Source organism: Oryctolagus cuniculus, chromosome 5 (assembly GCF_051225735.1).
Source record: "Oryctolagus cuniculus isolate XC-2025 breed Fujian yellow rabbit chromosome 5, ASM5122573v1, whole genome shotgun sequence".
Classification (NCBI taxonomy): Eukaryota; Metazoa; Chordata; class Mammalia; order Lagomorpha; family Leporidae; genus Oryctolagus; species Oryctolagus cuniculus.
Window position 1 is genome coordinate 141,106,277 of NC_142871.1, and position 22,188 is coordinate 141,128,464.

At 38.8% G+C, this 22,188-nt stretch overlaps 1 protein-coding gene across 1 annotated transcript; it reads right to left on the reverse strand.

Annotated features, from left to right (window-relative positions):
• Positions 1-12,355: 12,355 nt before the first annotated feature.
• Positions 12,356-13,309, reverse strand: LOC100340326 (olfactory receptor 2G3-like). Its single transcript, XM_089333552.1, has one exon. The coding sequence runs from the start codon at positions 13,307-13,309 to the stop codon at positions 12,356-12,358; it is 954 nt and encodes a 317-aa protein (XP_089189678.1).
• Between the last annotated feature and the right edge of the window lie 8,879 nt (positions 13,310-22,188).

Genomic DNA, 22,188 nt, shown 5'->3' on the forward strand with positions numbered 1-22,188 from the left:
CCTTTTCTTTATTTCTACCTTAATTTATTCAGCATTATGTTTTTGAGATTAATTTGTGCTGGTGCTAGTAATAACTGAGCCCAATCTTTACTGGTATTTCTTTTTTTAAAGATTTTATTTATTTATTTATTTATTTATTTATTTATTTATTTATTGTCAGAGTTACACAGAGAGGGAGTGGGGAGAGAGAGAGTGAGCTTCCATTCGATGGTTCACTCCCCAATTGGCCACAAAGGCCGGAGCTGCGCCTATCCGAAGCAGGAGCCAGGAAGTTCCTCCTGAGCTCCCACGCAGGTGGAGGGGCCCAAGGACTTGGGTCATCTTCTACTGCTTCCCAGGTCATAGCAGAGAGCTGGATCGGAATAGAGCAGCCAGGTCTCGAACCGGCACCCATATGGGATGCTGGTGCTTCAGGGCAGGGAGTTAACCCACTGCACCACAGCACCGGCCCCATTTGCTGGTATTTCTAATTACTGCCCTTTTTTTTTTTTTTTTTTTAGAATGCTACAGTAAATATTTTGTCATTTCCTTTGCTGAACAAAATTTTTAAGCATTTCTTTTGGTACTCTGCCATGCAGAAGAATTGCTTACTAAGGAAGTATGCGTAAGTTCAACTTCAGAAGGTACCACTTATTCTAACAGTTGTAGGTAAAGCTGCCGCTTGCAGTGCTGGCATCCCATATGAGCGCTGGTCCAACTCCTGGCTGCCCCACTTCCCATCCAGCTCTCTGCTATGATCTGGAAAAGCAGTAGAAGTGGCCCAAGTCCCTGGGCCCCTGCAACTGCGTGGGAGATCCAGAAGAAGCTTCTGGCTCCTGGCTTCAGATTGGTGCAGCTCTGGCCATTCCAGTCATCTGGGAAGTGAACCAGCAGATGGAAGACCTCCCTCTCTCTCTCTTTGCCTCTGTCTCTGTTACTCTGCCTTTTGAATAAATAAAAAAAATCTTTTAAAAATAGATAGCTCTCGGAGTTGGCGAACTCAAAAGGCTTCCATAGCCTTGGAAACTCATGACAAGAGCCTAGGGTGATTACTGATGCCATAAACAAGTGTGTCAGTTGTTAAGTCAACAACACGCACATTTATTCCCCATGTAGGATTTCTGTCCTTAATGTGTTCTTCAATGTGAATTAATGCTATAAGTAGTACTCAAACAGTACTTTACACTTTGTGTTTCTATGTAGGTGCACACTGTTGAAATCTTTACTTAATATATACCAAATCGATCTTCTGTGTATAAAGATAATTGAAAATGAATCTTGATGTGAATGGAATGGGAGAGGGAGCAGAAGATGGGGGGTGCGGGTGGGAGGGAAGTTCTGGGGGTGGGGAAGCCACTGTCATCCAAAAGCTGTACTTTGGAAATTTATATTTATTAAATTAAAGTTAAAAAATAGATAGTTCTCTCTCTGTGTGTGTGTCTCTCTCTCTTCCTCTCTGTCTCCTGAACTCTGTCTCTGTCTCTCTCTCTCCTCCCTCTTTCCCTTCTTCGCCCCTTCCCTTCAGCCTGTTGGAATTCCCCCAATAAACTCTTTCCTTAAAAAAAAATAGACAAATAGTGTGGCTTTTTTAAGTGCTCTACATTACTGTTAAAATAATAGTTTCTATCTTTCTTTAAAAAAAAGCTTATCTATTTATTTGAGAGGTCGAGTGATAGAGCAAGAATATGAGAAACAGAGAAAGATCTTTTATCTCCTAACTCACTTCTACATATTGCCACAATTCTCAGGTCTGAGCCAGGCCAAAATCAGGTTTCAGGAACTCCATCATAGTTTCCAACATGAGTGGAAGGGGCCCAGGTACGTGGGCTATCTTCCACTACCTTCCTAGCTGAATTAACAGGAAGCTGGATCAGAAGTGCATTAGCAGGCACCAATTCAGCACTCTGATATGGAATGCTGGTGACACAAATGGTGTACCACAACACTTGCCCCTCACTGTCCCTTTAAAGAACCTTATTTTTATTTATAATTGACACATAGTAATTGTACTTATACATTATAATATAACTAGATATAATAAAATATATAATATAATACCATATAATTGTATTGTACATATACAATATACTTCAGTACATTTATTTAATGTATATGTTATATATAATATATATTACCATATATATTTAAGATTTTTTGTGTTGGGAATATTCAAAATTCTAACATTTATTTACTTATTTATTTTGTTTATTTTGAGGTACATTTTTATTTACTTGAAATATAAAAGTTACAGAGAGAGGTAGAAAAAGAGAGAAAGAGAAAGAGAGAGAGAGAGAGAGAGAGAGAGATCGTCCATCTGGTGGGTCATTCCTCAAATGGCTGCAACAGCCAGAGCTGGGCCAATCCGAAGCCAGGAGCCAGGAGCCTCTTCCAGGTTTCCCACAAGGTGCAGGAGCCCAAGGACTTGGGCCATTTTCTACTGCTTTTCCAGACCATAGCAGAGAGCTGGATGGGAATTGGAGCAGCTGGGACTTGAACTGGCGCCCATATGGGATGCGTTCCCTGGTTCCAGTAACCACTATTTTATTACTTACTTTTTTTTTGGAGGGGGGGGGGTTTAAAATATCTAAAGAAGAAGATGTGAGACTTGTCTTTTGGTGCCTATCTATTTCACTCAATATCATATCCCTAGTTACATCTGTGTTTGTTTCAAATAACAAAATTTCATTTATTTGTGGCTGGATAATATTTCATTGTGTATGCATTTCATGTTTTCTTTACTCACTAATCTGCTGATGGACGTCTAGGTTGATTTCCTGTCTTGGCTAATGTGAATACCGCTGTAATAAGCATGAGAATTCTGACATCACTTTGATACACTGATTTCAATTCATTTGGATATATACCCACTGTACTTTTTAAATTTAGCCATTCTGGTGTTGGTATGTAGTGACTATTTAATTATATTTTTAGTTTATCTTCTCGTGATAAGAGTGCAAGTTGATGAGTAATTTTACATTCATAGATCACTGAGAAATCATATGTGTAGTACATATTCAAGTTTGTATGCTGTTTTCAAATTAATTTGTTGTCTATTTCATGCACGTCAGAAGTTTGAAAAATAAGACAAGATTCACATACTTGTGTTGTCAAGTAGAACTTTGGCAGCAGGAAAAGAAGGACATTAAAACACAGTTTCATAGTTAATACAGATTTGAAAATAATCAATGTAAGTCAATTTTAAAATTATACATTTCCTAAATAGTTTATTTCATAACCAACATGAATAAATATAATTTGTAGAAATAACAGAATAAAGGAAGAAAAATGCATATACATTTCATTAGATTCAAAATCAAATATTTGGTAAAATTCAAGTTTCTTAAAAATTACAAAATGATTTTTAAACTAACACTAGATAAAAACACCTTAATGTGTTAAAAAGGATCTGAAAAAACTTTCAGCAGAAATTATGCATACAAGGAAAAATTGCCCTTTGAAATTGAGGATGACAAGGACTTTCTATTATCACTTTCACTCAGTAATATTATTGTAAAGGTTTTATTCAGTATAATAAGGCAATAAGATAAGGAGAAAGGAAGATTACAGTAGAAAATAAAAGTGCCATTATTATATGATGTGATTATTTACAAAGAAATTAAAATATAAATGAGAAAGTATTTAGAGAGGTCAGTATGACCAAACTAAAATTAATATTTAATAATATATCATTTAAGATTGAATCAATAAATAAAATAGTGGGAATAAATATGAAGTAGGATAAACTCTTTTAAATATTGGGAGAACTATTACATACTAAACAACTGGATTACAATTTCTCAATAGATTAGAACGTTGCTAATTGTAGAGACGTAAACTCAATCAAAACTCCAAGTTTACTTGTGAAATTTATAGGATGATTCTAAGCTTTATAAAGATTTGCAAAATGGGGCGAGTGAAGTGTGTAAAGCTGCTGCCTGCAGTGCCAGCATCCCATGTGGGCGCGGATTCAATTCTTGGCTGCTCTACTTCTGATCCAACTCTCTTCTATGGCATGGGATAGCAGTAGAAGTTGGCCCTTGGGCCCCTGCACCCACATGGGAGACCCAGAAGAATCTCCTGGCTCCTGGCTTCAGATTGGCACAGCTCTGGCAGTTGTGGCCAATTGGGGAGTGAACCAGCGGATCGAAGACTCTCTCTCTCTGTCTCTGTCTCTCTCTCTCTCTCTCACCCTCTCCTTCTCTCTCTGTGTAACTCTTTCAAATAAATAAGCTAAGCTTTAAAAAAAGAAATGAAAAATATCAATAATTTCAAGACAGCTTTGAAGAAGAAGCACAAGGCATGAAGATAGACTTCATTGTCATTCAAGTGCTATTAATAAACCTTAAGTTATGAAGAACTGTGATATTTGCACAAGACGAGACACACAGGAGCTGGTGCTGTGGTGTAGTAGGTTAAACCTCTGCCTGTTGTACCAGCATCCCATATGGATACCAGTTCAATTACTGGCCGCCCCACTTCTGTTTTTTTTTTTTTTTTAAGATTTATTTATTTATTTATTTAAAAGGCAGAGTTACACAGAGAGAGGGGAGACAGACAGAGAGAGAGAGAGAGAGAGAGAGAAAGACATCTTCCATCCAATGGGTTCACTCCTTAATTGGTGGCAATGGCCAGAGATGGGCTGATCCAAAGCCAGGAGCCAGGAGCCTCTTCCAGGTCTCTCATGCAGGTGCAGGGTCCCAAGGACTTGGGCCATCTTCCACTGCTTTCCCAGGCCATAGCAGAGAGCTGGTTTGGATGTGGAGCAGCTGGGTCTTGAACCAGCGCCCATATGGATACCGATGCTGTAGGCCAGGGCGTTAACTCGCTAAGCCACAGCACCAGCACTGGTTGTTCCACTTCTGATCCAGCTAACTGCTAATGGCTTGGGAAAGCAGTGGAAGATGGTTTTAGTACCTGGGCCTCTGCACCTAAGTGGGAGACCCAGAAGAAGCTTCCAGCTCTTGGTTTTAATAGGCCCAGCTCTGGCCATTGCAGACATCTGGGGATTGAACCACTGGATAGAACATGTCTTTCTGTGTCTCCTTCTCTCTCTCTGTAACTTTGCTTCTCAAATAAATAATGAGTCTTTTTTTCTTTAAAAAGAAGAGACACATAAACTAATGGTATAAAATAGAGAACCTAGAATTAGGCCAAATATTTATGGACTCTTCCTCTGAAGCACACTAGAACTTCAGGCCAAATGTAGATTTTAAAAGTAAATTATGATGCAGTGATTAATTGCAAATATGGACAAAAAGCAATAGCATCACTATCTCACAACACCCACACATAACTTTCCAGATGACTGTAAATTCACTCGTGAAAGGAAATAATATATTTATGACCTCACCACAGGAGCAATTACTTAATTAATTCATTTTTTTTTAACTCTTTTTTTTTTTTTTTTTTTTTTTTTGACAGGCAGAGTGGACAGTGAGAGAGAGAGACAGAGAGAGAAAGGTCTTCCTTTTGCCGCTGGTTCACCCTCCAATGGCCGCCGCTGCAGCCGGCGCACCGCGCTGATCCTGGCAGGATCCAGGATCCAGGTGCTTTTCCTGGTCTCCCATGGGGTGCAGGGCCCAAGCACCTGGGCCATCCTCCACTGCACTCCCTGGCCATAGCAGAGAGCTGGCCTGGAAGAGGGGCAACCGGGACAGAATCCGGCGCCCCAACCGGGACTAGAACCCGGTGTGCCGGCACCGCAAGGTGGAGGATTAGCCTATTGAGCCACGGCGCCGGCTCTAATTAATTCATTTTAAAGTCTTTTTATTTATTTTATTTTATTTATTTGAGAGGCAGAGTTATAGACAGTAAGAAGGAGAGACACAGAGAAAGGTCTTCCATCCATTGGCTCACTCCTCAAGTGACCGCAGTGGCCAGAGCTGAGCCAATCTGAAGCCAGGAGCCAGGAGCTTCATCTGGGTCTCCCACATGGGTGCAGAGACCCAAGGACTTGGGTGATCTTCCACTGGTTTCCCAGGCCATGCTGAGAGCAGGATCAGAAGTGGAGCAGCCAGGACTTGAACCAGTATAGGATGCTGGCATTGCAATCAGCAGCCTAACCTACTACGTCACAGTAGCAGCCCAAATTAATGCATTTTTAAAAATAAATCAATAAATCCTGAATTTTGAAATATAGAGGGAAAGTTTGATGAATTTGAATACATAAAGATTTTCGAAAAAGTTTTTTAATCACTCGGATTGATTCTTCAAGAAAGATTCTCGCTTCTTTTTTCACAATATTCTTTATTTTAGTTATAATTTTCCAACTATAAACACGTCCTCCTATTCTAATTAGTACATCTTTCCCTTTCTTATATCTTCCTCTCCTAATTGTCCTATATCTGGGGTTTTTCACACTCTCCTGAATTTGCACTAAACCCCCCTGAACTCTCTTGTAGGGCTCGGATTTTGCTTGCCTCGAATCTGTTTCATTGTTCTTAAAGTACAAAAAAAAAAATGCTCCTCTTTTAAGTGTGCAGTTATTCATAATTGCCTCTTATTACCTTCCTACTAAAATCTCATTTTTTTTGACAGGCAGAGTTAGACAGTGAGAGAGAGACAGAGAGAAAGGTCTTCCTTCCATTGGTTCACCCCCCCTAAATGGTTGCTACGGCTGGCGCGCTGCACCCATCCAAAATCAGGAGCCAGGTGCTTCCTCCTGGTCTCCCATGCGGGTGCAGGGCCCAAGAACACGAGCCATCCTCCACTGCCTTCCCAGGCCAGAAAAGAGAACTGGACTAGAAGAGGAACAATCGGCTCAGAACCGGCACCCCAACTGAGACTAGAACCCGGAGTGCCGGCGCCGCAAGTGGAGGATTAGCCTAGTGAGCCGTGGACCTGGCCCTAAAATCTCATTTTTATAACTGATAATGGTTTCTGTGCCTTGTTTCTCCTATTTTTCCTTAAACAGTCTTGCCAAACAATTAACAATATTATTTGTTTCTCACAAATTGTATGTTGGTTTGTATTTAGATTCCATTTTCATGTTTATTATACTCCACTTATATTCTTGCAGGATTTAGTTTGTCATTCTTATAAATTCTTAAGATTCTATTTCATTGATTTTCTGCCCTTTTTTATTTTTTTACAGACAGAAAGAGGTGGAGACAAAGATAAAGTTCTTCCGTCTGCTGGTTCACTCCTCAAATGGCTCTATGGGCTGAAGCTGAACTGATCTGAAGCCAGTAGTTAGGAGCTTCTTCTGTGTTTCCCACATGGGTGCAGGGGCCCAGGCACTTGGGCCAACTTCCACTGCTTTCCCAGGCCACAGCAAAGAGCTGGTTTGAAAGAAGAGAAGCCAGGACACAAACTGGCACCAATATGGGATGCTGGCACTGCAGGCTGAGGCATAGGCTACTATGCCACAATGCTGGCCCCTTCTTCCTTTCTTTTACATACATATTTAAAGTTATATATTTCTCACTCTGCATTTTTAAATCGTGATGCATGATATAGAAGTTTTATCATTCTAATATTTGTTATCATTTCAATATATGTAATTTATCTTGTAGTTTCTTATTTGAATCAGGAAACACATTTTTTCTTTCTGAATACATGTGGTTATTCAAATAGTATCTGCTAAATTTGTAATTTATCTTTGATTTCTTATTTGAATCAGGAAACACATTTATTGCTTTCTGAATACATGTGGTTATTCAAAAGTATCTGCTAATTTGATATTATATGTAACTTTATCTATAGAACATTTAAATTTTGTTCTTAAAAAAGTATTTTCTAAAACACAATGTATTCTCTCAAGGAACTACACATATTCAAGGCTGTACATTAAATCCATCTGAATGTGATGTAGGTGATTGATGAGATGAAAAACAAAGAGTAAGTAATAAAATTGCAATGAAAATGAAATAAAAGAGGATATTGTCCTGGCAGTGATAATGGGCAGCTTTACCTTATGAAACAAGGAATATTAATTTTAATTCTATGAAAAAGCAATTCTATTGTTCTATAAGATGGTGAATTCAAGAGGAATTCAAAAGAATTTTGCAAAATGGAATTAAACGATAAGTTTATTTTGATTCAAAACATATTTTAATTCATGCATTTTTTTTCATGACATGCATTTCCATGAGCTTTTTGAAGATTTCTCATAATAGTTGTATAGAATAAGTTTTGACTGTCAGTTGTAGCTTAATTAATAAGTATCCATGTTTTGGTAGTGACCTCTCGAGGTAGTAGATATAAAGAAGGAAATATCTTGATAAAATTTACCCTTGACCAAAAGGAAAAATTGAGAGAAGTAGCTAAATGGGATTAAAAAATGAAAATATGTTTTCAGATATTGGATATTTTCATCATAAAAATATTGCTTTCCTGGCCATTATACAATGTATACATGTGTTGAAACATCACTTGGTTATCCAGAAATAAGCACAATTTTTCTGTCTTAAATTTTGTTAAATAGGAAAAATTTTAAAGAATGTGTTTAAATTAATGAAATATTTGGATATTTTTAAGTCATGACAGTAAAGCAACAGAAGTTGGGAAGGCCTTTTGGCCATTGGGTGCACTGAGGAAATACCACCAAAGCCTTTCTTCCCAGCACAGTCATGTCTAAGTTCAGGGCCACCTGAAGAACCCAAACAGCTGTGGAAGCTCTTCATCTGGGGGCTGAGTGTGACGAGCTCTTCTGAGCCATGGGGAGTGCTCATGGACTGTAATGAGAGATCTCAACACCAAGTACTCCGGGGGCTTTGGGTTTGTCACCTGGGTGTCCTGGAGTAAGAAGATGCAGTCATGAATGCAAGGCCACAGAAAGTGAGTGGATGAGTTGTAGAAGCAAAGAGGGCTGTCTGAAGAGAAGATTCCCAGAGACAAGGTGCCCATCTAACCATGAGAAAGACTGAAGGACACCTCAGAGATTAATTTAACACCATGGGAAAGCTGAAATGAATTGAGAGAATGACTGCTGAGGCAGAGCAAGGAGAGGGGCTTTGCTTTTGTGATGTTGAGTGACCATGACCCTGTGGGTAAGATTGTCATTCAGAAATGCCATCCTGAGAGTGGTCAGAACTGTGAAGAGAGGACCCAAGAGGTCAGAGTGGTTCTGGGAACTGTGGTGGTGGTTCTGGAGGTGGTTTTGGTGGCAATGACAGCCTGGGACATAGAAGAAACTCCAGCAATTGTGGCAGCTTTGGTGGCAGCCATGGTGTGGGTGGATATGGTGACAGTGGGATGTTTATGATGGATTGGTAATGGTGGAAGCAACTCTGGATGTGGTGGAAGCTACAGTGATTTTGCAATTACAGGCATCAATTTTCAAGTTTTGGACCCAGGAAGGGGAGGAGGCAGAATCTCTGGCCCCTTTGGCAGTGGTGGCCAATAATTTGTCAAATCACACAAAGTAGCTATGACAGCTCTAGCAGCAGCAGTAGCTATGGCAATGGCAGACAGTTTTAATAACTGCCAGGAAACAGCACTTAGCAGGAGAGGAAAGGCAGATAAATCACAGGAAGCTATAGATTTCAAAAGATTTGTGAACTCAGCCAAACACAGCTGTGGCAGAGGTCAGCTACCACAAAGAAAACATGCGTCAGATAATACTCATGTGTATGGGCAAAAGACAAAAAACAAAAAATTAATTTTTTTGCATTTGTGACTAATTAGATAGAAGTTTAAGTTTTGTTCCTTGGAAAGTATAAAGCCTTAGAACAAAGTGTGTAAATGATTGCTAAAAAAATAGGCTGAACATGATGCTGAGTAAGTATATATATTTTTAATGTGCTGTGCAAAGTTAGTCTACTTGAAGTTATCTTGCCAAATTCCCCCGACAGTGTAAAGTTAGAATTCATCAGGGGATGCCAGGTTCCATTTGAAATTCATTTACAAACTGCTTGAATGGAGAAGCCACTGTCCTTAGATATTGATTATTACCATTGTGATCTCCTGAAGTTCACCATCGAAAGAGTCTCCCAAAAAAAGCCAATGGATTATTTGCTTAAACAGTTGATTGTTGGCAATCTTATGTAATATATTTAAATTGAATAATAACATCAGATAAAATTGCAGATGGGAATGAAGTTATCCACTATCATGTGTACTCAATAAATGATTTAATTCTCTTGAAAAAATAAAGTTGAGTAAAAGATAAAGGAGAGGAGAAAAGAATAAAACAGAAAAATTCATGTTCTTGTGGAGGTAAGAAAAGAGAAAGTAGAACACAGGTCGAAGGGCTACATGGGAAAAGTGGAGAGATACTGCTTTCACCAACACTGGAGAATAAGAAGACTGAAAGTTAAAACTTCTTTCTGTTTTAGTGAAAGAAACAAACTTACATTTGACTCTTAAGACAGAATTGAAATTCTTTTTCTTTTCTTCCTCCCAATCAGCAAACACCTTACATCCTGCCTTCTTTGTCATGGTGACTTACTTTCTCATGTATTTGCCTATCTTAATCACCATACTATAAATTTACATTTCCCAGATTGTGTCACAGGATACCCTCTCAGGTGTTCCTTTGTTTCAGGTTGAGAAATGCATCACCATCTCTTATTCATATTACTATGAATGTGTTGTAACTTTATGTTGAGTATCTTTTCTGCTTTACCTTTAAATATTTGAATAATTCTCAAAACAATGGAAACGTTTGTTAAATGGGTTTAGTTTCTGTTTCAGTTGAAGTCTGGAAAAGTCAAGAGGAAATTTGGAAGAGCTTGCTTCCTTCCAAAAGAAGATGCTTACATATTTAGGTGTGAATTTTGGATTCAGTGGACCTATAACTTGCTTTGGGAATCAATCAGGGAGTCTAGGATGTGCTGCAGTAAGAAAGCATTCAAAATAGCCATGGGTTAATACAGCAGATAGTTATTTCTCATTCATGCAATATGGTTTATGGAATTCTGCTAGAGTTTTTGTAATGTTTCCCCTCAGGATCACAGCCAGGCAGAGTAGGTTAGTATCCCCAGAATTCCCAGAAGCTGTAAGAGAAGAGATGACAGAGCCCTGTGGAATCTTGTACTGGCAATTAAATGTTATGGCCTGAAATGAACATGTCTGTTTCTGCCATAACTAATTTGACAGAAGTAATTTATGTCCTCTCAACCTCCAAGAGTACATCTGTGTGCTAGGATGCAGAGGGACAGCCTATTATGTACCAAAGGAGATGAAAATATATGGAAACCATCATGAGTACTTATTTTGATGGCCTTTGGCTGATTATCCCTTTTTAGGTGGGAGAAATGAGAGCTATAGCTTGAAAAATTAAAGGTGGATTTATGTGGTGAGGGTCAAATTGTGCATACTTCCTTTTTACCTCAGGTCAGACACAAGGTATGTGCAAGGATGAAGAAAGTATTTTAGGTTGTGTTGGGTGTTTTATGAACAGAGTGAGTGGATGATTTCATAATAAATAGCTGAAAGTACATAAACATCAGAGACAGAGTGAAGCACTCTCGAGCTTATACTAAGATAAACTCTGCTGCCTAACTTCTTCTTTGTCCATCTGCAGAGCTTTGGCCTGGCTGGTTCCGAAACCACATTTGTCAGGCTAGAGACACAGAGAAACATGTGCAAGGTGAACTTGAGACATTCACAACACTTTAACCCCCTCCTTAGGGTCAGCCAGGTTCATACTGGGGATGTGGAGGATGGCAACCTTAATTCAAATCATGTGTGGCACAGGAGCACACATTTTAATTACTGATATGAGTTATTTATTAAAAGTGAACTTTTTACAAACTGAAAAAGAAGTTGAAAAATAATGGGTAATTATAAATTTGTGATCCAGGAGTTTGGAGAAGGCCACAAGGGTATGGGAGGCATTGATGACAGAATAAAATTATTTTTCTTCTGTTTTAATAATGCACACCAAATCATTCTACCATTAACAGAATTTGACAGCTACGGAGACAGACAGGCAGACAGAGAGACAGAGAGAAACAGAAAGAGCTCCCGCCAGCTGATTCATTACCAAAATATCTGTGATGGCTGAGACTGGGTTGTGGCCAAGGCCAGGAAGTGGGAAATTAATCTAGGTTTCCAATATGGCAGGAACCCTATTACTTTAGCCATCACCACTACTTTCAGGGTCTGCATTTGCAGAAAGCTGTAGAAAAGAGCTCAGTTCAGGATCTGCTCTTTCGGGAAACTGGAGAAAGGAGCTGGAGCTGGGATCAAACCAGGCATTCCAATGTGGGAATGGGAATTTTAACCTAAATGCCCCCTCCCAAACATATTTGATAAAGCAGTGTGGAACAATAAGGAGCTATAAGCTATGGACGTTGCATATAAAGTTCTCTTTTTTAAGACATGGCAGTCATTCTGTAGTAAATACAAACAGGTAAGTACCACATATACTGTACAGTTGGTACTGGTTCTTTAATATTATATATCTTAAACAATACTCCAACTAACGTCACTATTTCCTGATTTCTCTTTGTAAATTTTGCTTTCTTTTGAACAGTCTCCTCAGTGCTCCTTTCACATCCTTGTTCCTCAGAGTGTATATGAGGGGGTTGAGGGTGGGAGTCACAACTGTATAGAAGAGTGTGAGGAACTTGCCTTGACTATGGCCGAGGGATCTCTTTGGTTGAATGTATATGACTGAGCTGGTCCCAAAATAGAGCGACACCACTAGTAGATGTGACCCACAGGTCCCTAGGGCCTTCCGCCAAGCTTGAGATGACTTAAGTTTTATCACAGTTTGAACAATGAATCCATAGGAGACCACTATCAATGCCATGGGAAGAAGGAGGAGAACTAAGGTAGCCACAAGAAGCTGAACTTCATTAGCATGGATGTCAACACAAGCCAGCTTAATCATGGCAGGCACCTCACACAGGAAATGGTGGAGATGGCGATGCCCACATCGAGGAAGCCGAAGAGTGATGGTACCTTGGATGAGAGTGTTTCCTACTCCACTGAGCCATGATATTCCTGCCAAGGTTTTGCAAAATGACGGGTGCATGATAGTGGTGTAATTGAGAGGTCTGCAGACAGCTACATAGCGGTCAAATGCCATGATAGTAAGGAGGACGCATTCGGTGGAGCCAAAGGAGAGGGACACATAGAGTTGTATGGCACAGCCCATGGGTGAGATGGTCTTGGCTGGTCCTTTAAGGTTCCACAGTAGCTGGGGGACAATGCTAGTGGTGAAGCAAAGATCAAGAAAGGAGAGATTTGTGAGAAAGAAGTACATAGGTGTGTGCAGTTTGAAGTCCAGGCAGGAAACCAGGATAATGGCTGTGTTGCCCACAAGGGTCAGAAGATAAGATATCAAAACTACCACAAAAAGCATGGCTTCCACTTGGGGCTGATCTGAGAATCCAAGCAAAATGAAGTCTCCCTCCAAAGTTTCATTGTTTTGTTCCATCAGTCTTCTAAGGCAAAATATAAAAATGGACATAGGTAATTCAATCTAGGGAAATATTATTATTATATATTACCATATTTGACACAGACTCTCGGGTGAGGATTTTAACTATTGAGGTTTCAAACAGATGGAAAAGGGTAATTATTAAAAGCTTTCTTGGGCAGGAATTTGGACAAGCTGGCATTTGGAACAGTGGTTGATGTCAGCTGAGACACCCACATTCCATACCACAATGTCAGATTTGAGTCCCAGCTCCAATTCTGATTCAACTTCCTGCTAATGTGCTTCCTGGGGGGTAGCAGATGATGGGTTGGGTATGTGGGTCCCAGCCACCCATGTGGCTTTTGCTTGGCCCATTCCCATATGTCATGGGTATTTGAAGAGTGAACCAGTAGATGGAAGAAACCTCTCTATCTCTCTGGCTTTCAAATACAATGAAAATAGATAAAAAATTAAAAGCATTCATAATAACTAAGGCACTCCCTCCTGTAATTATTTTTTGTTTCAATGAACATTTGATCCATTCTTCTTTTCCATGCGACCATCTCTTTCCCTTATTTGTTTTTAATTATTATCAGTGATAACCTATTGAGAGATGAGCATGAAAGCTTCCAGTCTGGATGGCTATACAGTCACTTATAAGGCAAATAATAAAATAGGGTACCACAAACTCCAAAAAATGGAACTAAAAGACAAGCTTTGAAATGTTCACATAGTTGCTTCATGATCACACATTCCGTGAAATTTTTGATGACCCCTTAGATAGACTGAGACCAATTTAAATATCCAGCATGGAATTCATTTTGTGTGACCACTGCTCATTCTAACAAATTAAAAAAAAGGACCTCAGCAAAATAAATGGGGTATATTTCACATCTATTTTGTGTCACTGACAAGAAGGTTATGCTGTTTTTACAATTAATTATTTAATTGGAGTGATTCAGGGACAGACATAGATGAGTCTATATATAGTTGGAAGCTAAGTAATTTTATGATTTCTTTAACAGATGACTTATGTGTATCTAACACAGACTATGATGTCTTTTCAAGTTTATGGAAAATACATTTGTGATATGTGGACATAAAACTCATGGACATACAATCACTGATGGGCATATATTTGTTCAGCCAAATAGCCACAAAATGTTGATAAATATGAAGGAAAATCTCACCTACACAAACTCACTTAAAAGCAAAGTAATACCATTTGATGGAAACATGAAAGGAGAACTTAAATTTTTGCCAGCCAATTGTAAAATTATTTTCATTGTTCCACCTAATTCTTCTTAAAAAGGTCTGTTTTACAATACACATTCCATAAGAATTCTACACTTACAATTTTTAAGCTGTCATTTGTACTCCAAAGTTTTCTGCTCTCAGGACAGTAACTTATCGAATCATTTTCTTTTAGGAATAATAGCAACTTGTCATTTTATTCAGATATGATATCTCGAAGAGTAAATTTATGTCTTAAATTGGTTGACTAAAACATAAAAAAATTAATATCTGAAGATAAATATCTAGATATCTATATACCTTATAAAGAATTCCAATCAGGGTCAGGTGTTTGGTCTAGCAGTTAAAATGTCAATTTGGAAGTCTGCTTCCTGTATAGAGTATCTGGGTTCAGTGGCCAACCCTGATTCCTGATTCAGCTTCCTCTCCCACACATTTCTTACTTTACTGTTTGTTCTGATAATTTTGAGGTGTAACTCTGTCCTCTCCAGTTCCCTGATAACCAGCTTATACATTGGGGCTATAGGTGTAGCTTTTTATCTTTTCCATGATTCAAGCCTGTTCCTTGATGGAGGTCCCTGAGCTGGATCTGACAACCAGGTAGATCAGATTTTTGTGGATCCATATGAGTGTATATAATTTTATCCCAAAATATAATTATGAGATGCTATCATTGCATATCTAAAATATGAATAAATGCAACAACTTTTCTTCCCCTCAGCCTTTTTTCCTGGATTTCTTCTTATACTGATGATTACTTTTTTTTTTTTTTTTGACAGGCAGAGTGGACAGTGAGAGAGAGAGAGACAGAGAGAAAGGTCTCCCTTTTTCCATTGGTTCAGCCCCCAGTGGCCGCTGTGGCTGGTGTGCTGTGGCCGGAGCACCGCGTTGATCTGAAGCCAGGAGCCAGGTGCTTCTCCTGGTCTTCCTTATGGATGCAGGGCCCAAGGACCTGGGCCATCCTCCACTGCACTCCCAGGCCACAGCAGATTGCTGGACAGGAAGAGGAGTGACCGGGACAGAATCCAGTGCCCTGATCGGGAATAGAACCCAGTGTGCCTGTGCCGCAGGCGGAGGATTAGCCTATTGAGCCATGGTGCCGGCCAATAATGATTACTTTTCATGAAGATTTATAATGGCCAGACCACATGAATGGATTCCTGAATGAGAATCTATAACACAGATAAAAAGCTTCAGTAGAAGGTCAGTTCTGTATAATGTGATTGGAGAAATTCAAGAAAGACAAGACATGATGCTATGAGACATTAAGACAGACATACCTCCTTAGGGTCACCTCTTTGTACATTTGCCAGAGTGTAGTGAATACTGCTGTCTACACTTCAGTTATGTTCGAGTTTCTCCCTGCAGTAACTATCACTGCCAAGGATCCATGAGCCTGGTGAAAGTAAATATTTACCGTGCAACAGACCCTGGAGAAAATCAATTTAGAAAAATGAAACATACATAAGATATAGATTTTTCCCAATACGCTGGGGACATGTATATCCAAATTACTAATTAACATGGAGTTATTTGTTGTCCAGAACAGTGTTTCTCAAGGGAGAAGCATGAAAAAAAGCATTTCTCAAGTGGACCTTGGCAGATCTTTAGTTAGAAAATATCATAGGCATATTCTCTTGTTTATATTCAGGCCTCTTGAGTGTATATCCTTTCATATTCATCGATGTGATGTAGTCAATGTTTTTCTCCATTTACTCCTTCATTAAACGCAATGTTTTCTGCACTTTATTATTTTATTTTATTATTGTGTAGTACTATAAAATAAATTCCACTAAAGTGGAATTATTGAGGTCAGTATTGTGGCTTAGCAGGTAAAGCTGCCGACTGCAATGCCAGCATTCCATATGGGCACCAATTCATGACCTGGCTGCTCCACTTCTGATCCAGCTCCCTGTTGATAGCCTGAGAAAAGCAGTGGAAGATGGTCCAAGTTCTTGGATCCTTGCTACCCCTATGGTAGACTTGGTGGACTTGGAAGAAGCTCCTGGCTCCTGGTTTTGGTCTGACTTAGATCTGGCCATTGTAATTACCTGGGGAGTAAACCAGTGGGTGAAAAAATCTCTCTCTCTTTCCTTCCCTCTCTCTCTCTCTTTGTAACTATTTTAACTAATTAAATAAATGAATATTATAAAAAGTGTTTGAAATTATTGCTTTAGGATGATCTGATCACCAACATTCTTATTGAAAATTTAAATGTCATATTTACCTGCCCACTTTTACACACAGTATGACTTTTCAAGCCCTACTCCCATCCATGGGAAATTGCAGCTTTTGCTTGATTGTTGGTGATTGCAATCTCACTAAATCTTTATCTGAGTCTTTTTTTCTTTCATTTTGCTACACAGTTACTTTCACTTTGAGTACACAGTTTTTTCAGCACTTTCTGTGTGGTAAAATTATTTTTGGAGGGTGAACCAATGGCAGAGGAAGACCTTTCTCTCTGTCTCTCTCTCTCTCACTGTCCACTCTGCCTGTCAAAAAATTATTTTTGGTAATAACTATAACATTTAATAATTATTATTTATAATAATATATTATAATAATATAATACAAGCATAATATACATTATAATGCATATCATAATCTAATATATAATATATTATGATATATTATGTATAATATAAATAATATAACATATTATATATAATATATACTATATTATGATATATATACTATAATATATATTATATTATCAAAAATAATAAGTGCAGTAAGAAAAGAAATGCATTAAGAAAATTTTTATTTTCAATGAACTTTGAATATATAATAGTGCTACTAGAAGAAACAAAACATAAATAATTAAACAAATACTACAATATCAAAAGCAAAGCATCGGCAAAAAGTATAATTGTGTCATTACTGTTAATTTTATCAATTTATTTTTAAGCATTAAAACAAGCAATCAATAATTAAAAAGAAAATTATCTCTACTTTTAGTGTAGTAGCTAAATATTGCTAAGTATTTCAGGTAGGATCAAAATCTACAGTTGTAAAGCAGAGATACTGTACCTTCAATTCACACATGACTTTGCTCTCTCATTTATTTACATTTCTTTTTTAAAATATTTATTTATTGATTTATTTGAAAGGCAGAACAATGGGGTGGAGAGAAAGAGAGAGAGAGAGAGAGACAGAGATCTTTCATCTGCATCTGCTGATTCCCTCTCCAATGGTGGAACAGCCAGGGCTGGGCCAGGTATAAGCCAGGAGCCTGAAACTTCATCTGGGTCTCTCACCTGGGTGGCAAGGACCCAAGTTCTTGAACCATCTTTTCCTGCTTTCCCAGGCACATTAGCAGAGAGCTGGATCATAAGTAGAGCAGCTAGGACTTGAACTGGCATTCATGTGGGATGCCAGTGTTGCAGGTGATGGCTTAACCCACGAGGCCACAGTGTTGGCCTCTGTTTAGTACTTTTACATTTTGTGCACAAAAACTCCAAGTGGTCATATCAAAAGACAGAATTAAAATATCTCAAGTTTTGCGCTCAATGTGGTATCATTGTTTACTTTATTTTTTAAATGTCAAACTATATTTTTTTTCAAAAAGATCCACACAGGAGTTGGGAAGAGAAGGATGTGAATTAGTATATATCTTACCAGACATAATTATATTAGTATATACAAAATTATAATTATATAATTAGTCTAAATCTTGCTTGACTTCTATACTTGACTACAGTGCCTTGCACACTTCTTTTCACAAGAAAGGAGGTAAACAAACAAAATAGGGGATGGCAGCGTGGCTCACTTGGCTAATCCTCAGCCTGTAGCGCCGGCATCCCATATGGGTGCTGGATTCTAGTCCCGGCTGCTCCTCTTCCAGTCCAGCTCTCTGCTATGGCTTGGGATGGCAGTGGAGGGTGTCCCAATGCTTGGGCGCCTGTACCCGCTTGGGAGACCAGGAGGAAGCACCTGGCTCCTGGCTTCGGAATGGCTTAGCTCCGGCAGTAGCGGCCATTTGAGGGGTAAACCGACGGAAGGAAGACTTTTCATTCTGTCTCTCTCACTGTCTAACTCTACCTGTCAAAAACAAACAAACAAACAAACAACACAACAGTTATTCTACCAGCATATTTGGGTAAAGCACAGGTGGAGTAGAAGGAGATGTCACAAAGATGTCATGGGCCATGGTTACTCATTTGACCTTATAAAAATGGGAACCCAGAACACAGTGTCTAATGTCTTGCCCATCCAGTTGAAATCAACCCAGAATCAAGAAGGTCTTTGCATGGCAGGGAAAAGGGAAAGCACCAGAATTATGGCAGTCTTCAGTAGTGCAACACACACCAGAAATATTTCCTGTTGTATAGGCCTTCAGTCCTTAGAAGGCATGGGCCCAGTTTGTCACATTGGCCCAGGGCATGTTTGTCCCTCCCTCACCTAAACTTCTGTTGTATTGATCTGTACTGAGATCCACACAGCTGGAGTCTCTTGAAAGAGCCAAAGAGCCACCTCCAGCCGCTTAGCCAATCTACTCAAGTGAACCAAGCAGATGCCCCTGCCCACCTAATTTCCATCTTGCACTCTGAGTCTCCTACGAGCAGCAAGCATGTTTCCTTTTTATCTTTAATCCTGGGAAGAAACTAAACAACCTGGCCTGAGTTATATCCTACTCAGATTCCTAGGAAGCAGTAAGTGGCCTCACAAAGAGTGCCATGGCCCCAGGAAGCAGAAGAATAGTCCTACTGATCTATGTGTGGTTCCAGGAAGCAGCTGGGCAGCCTTTCCTGAGAAGCCCTTTGAAGGAACTCACATAGATCTCAAGGACTGATGAATGCTGCTTCTAGACCCACTGGTGTTGCCTGGTCCCAGCATGGCCTTCAGATATTTGCAGGCATCCTGGCCTCATCATTAGCTACACAGTTCTATGCATACCCAGATCTACTGTAGCAGCCCCACCTCTGCTCAGACCTCAGAAACTGACAGGCTTACCATCCCAACAGGCTGCATGAGTGACCCAATGTGATCCTGTCTTCATGCCCAGAGTATAGTTTACCCACACCCACAGCTGAGCATCATTCACAAAGACACTTGCAAACTTGCCCCAGCTAACACAGCAGCATTATAGCAGATGGAGAAATCCTGAAAACCACTGCAACCCATAATACCGAGAAGGCTGCAATCATTACCGATGTTGATTATGGCTAAGAAAACTACACATATGCTATGCTAAAGACTACCTGGAACCAAAGCTAATGTCACCTACCTTATGGACATACTAGGAAATAGCTTTAACAGAAAGTCTTTCTATGAAAGCCACCCTATGAAGTTGGTAGTGGCAACTGACCCATGAGATGCACACATATCAACATTTGGACATGGCATGAGTAAAATTAACAAACTGTTACAATGCCTAAAGGAATGATGTAACTTTCTAGCAACAGATCCTGAGAAAAGGAAATAGAATAATAAATGTTTTATTGGTTGAATTTTAACATGAGAAATTAAGCAGGTGTGTTGTGAAGATGAAAAAAGAAGGAAGTAACAGTGTAACAGAGATAAATAGATGAAAGTGAATGTGATAATTAAAAAATATGGATAACTGTATAGGTGAAAATAGATCTCACTAAAGCAGCTTTTCAGGAGACTTTTGTCAATGAGGAGCTCACCTGATGTGTACATAGTAGGTGAATCCAGCTTGTATGGGGAGATAAGCTAGATGACTAAACGTGAGGTATGCTGCACAATGCTTGGATAAGGATATCTTGTTTAGAGTTTAAGTTTTGTGTTAGTATAAAGCATTCATTGTTCCTCCTACTCTGGGAGTGAAAAACCACAGAAATTGAAGCAAGAACAAAATATTCTGTTTTAGTCACAATCAGTAGTCACAATTGAGTCCATACTGATGCATCAAAGTGAACTCATTACTATTGGCTTATTAATAAGTGTGTGTTTACATGACAAACAGAATTGTCACATGTCCAAAGCATAACCTGCTTGACAATTGAGAGAAAATTTATGCTGGAAAACATTTGTGTATTTGCCACTGAAAATTCTCAATCTGATATCATGATTATCACTAAGAAAATCAATAGTTTATTACTAATAACTATAATATGTTACATATTCCTTACTATATGCTAACTACTTAATATGAAATACTTCTGAGGTTGTCGTACTATTAGAAATGAAGTGGGGGAGCCTCAGAGATATGAAATGATTTAGAGTTATGTGACAGGTAAATGAATGGTAGCAGCAGGATATAGATTCTGATCTCTCCAAGTTCAAATATCATTCTTTATTACCACCTACATGCTGTGTTCTTTTAGAAATTACAATTTCAACTCACCATTAAGATAAGTCTACACTTGCTAAACCTAAGAGAAGTAAATATATTTTCCCATGGTATAAAGATAAAATAAGGATTTCTTACTTTTCTCATTTTTTTAAAGACAGTTGTCTTCTCATTCAGACATCAATACTAATTACAGACTGGTAAGAATTTTTATTAGATTCAGTTGAAAGCAGTATCTATTAGGTGATCATGAATGAAATAGTGTAACCTGGAGAGTAAAAGGTCCAAAATATGTTAGCTGGTATTCATTGATTATTTGTTCTGCACAAGATAAAGAAAAGATATTTATTGAGACAAATGGGAAAATATTTTATTTTTTTTTAGCTTTTATTTAATGAATATAAATTTCCAAGGTACAGCTTATGGATTACAATGGCTTCCCCCCCAATAACGTCCCTCCCACCCGCAACCCTCCCCTTTCCCAATCCCTCCCCCCTTCCATTCACATCAAGATTCATTTTCAATTCTCTTTATATACAGAAGATCAGTTTAGCATATATTAAGTAAAGCTTTCAAGAGTTTGCACCCACACAGAAGCACAAAGTGTAAAATACTGTTTGAGTACTAGTTATAGCATTAAATCACAATGTACAGCACATTAAGGACAGAGATCCTACATCCTGTTGTTGACTTAAAAAACTGACACTCTTGTTTATGGCATCAGTAATCACCCAAGGCTCTTGTCATGAGTTGTTAATCCTTACAACCGCCATGGCTATGTGTCCATAGGATGTCAGTATCAGTGTTAAGGGCAAGAGCAGCAAGACCAATGAAGCAAAGGAGGCCTTTTGAGTTCACCGACTCTGATCTTATTTAGAAAAGGTCATAGTCAAAATGGAAGTTTTCTCCTCCCTTCAGAGAAAGGCACCTGCTTCTTTGATCACCCATTCTATGGAAAATATTTTAAAGATAATTGTTTTCAGCAATTATTAGAGTATGGATAGGAAGGAGCATTATCTAGAACCACCCAGGAAAATGATTATAAAGCAATCATAAAAATGGGGAGAAAAAAGGAATAAAAAGTGGAAATGAAAGAAAATAAGGAAGAGAAGGAGGAAAATTAAAGAAGGCAAGAAGAGAGGGACAGTGAGAAACCAGAGTGATATGAACAATAGGCACTTTGAGTATATGAGAGAACATTGCGTCACATATGGGCCAAAAGAAGCCTGGAAAAAGACAAGAGGACAGATGGTTCAGAGGACAAGGCAAATACAATAATGCAGACTGTAGAGTTTGCATCTCTTCTTTAAGGGTTGTGAAGTTAATGAGGGAAGGGTTATGTAAAGTGATCTTTTTGTCATAAAAATTGATCACTGTTTACTCTGCT

Excerpts from the sequence above, each read along its gene's own strand:
- LOC100340326 (XM_089333552.1), bottom strand. The coding sequence starts at position 13,309 with ATGGAACAAAACAATGAAACTTTGGAGGGAGACTTCATTTTGCTTGGA.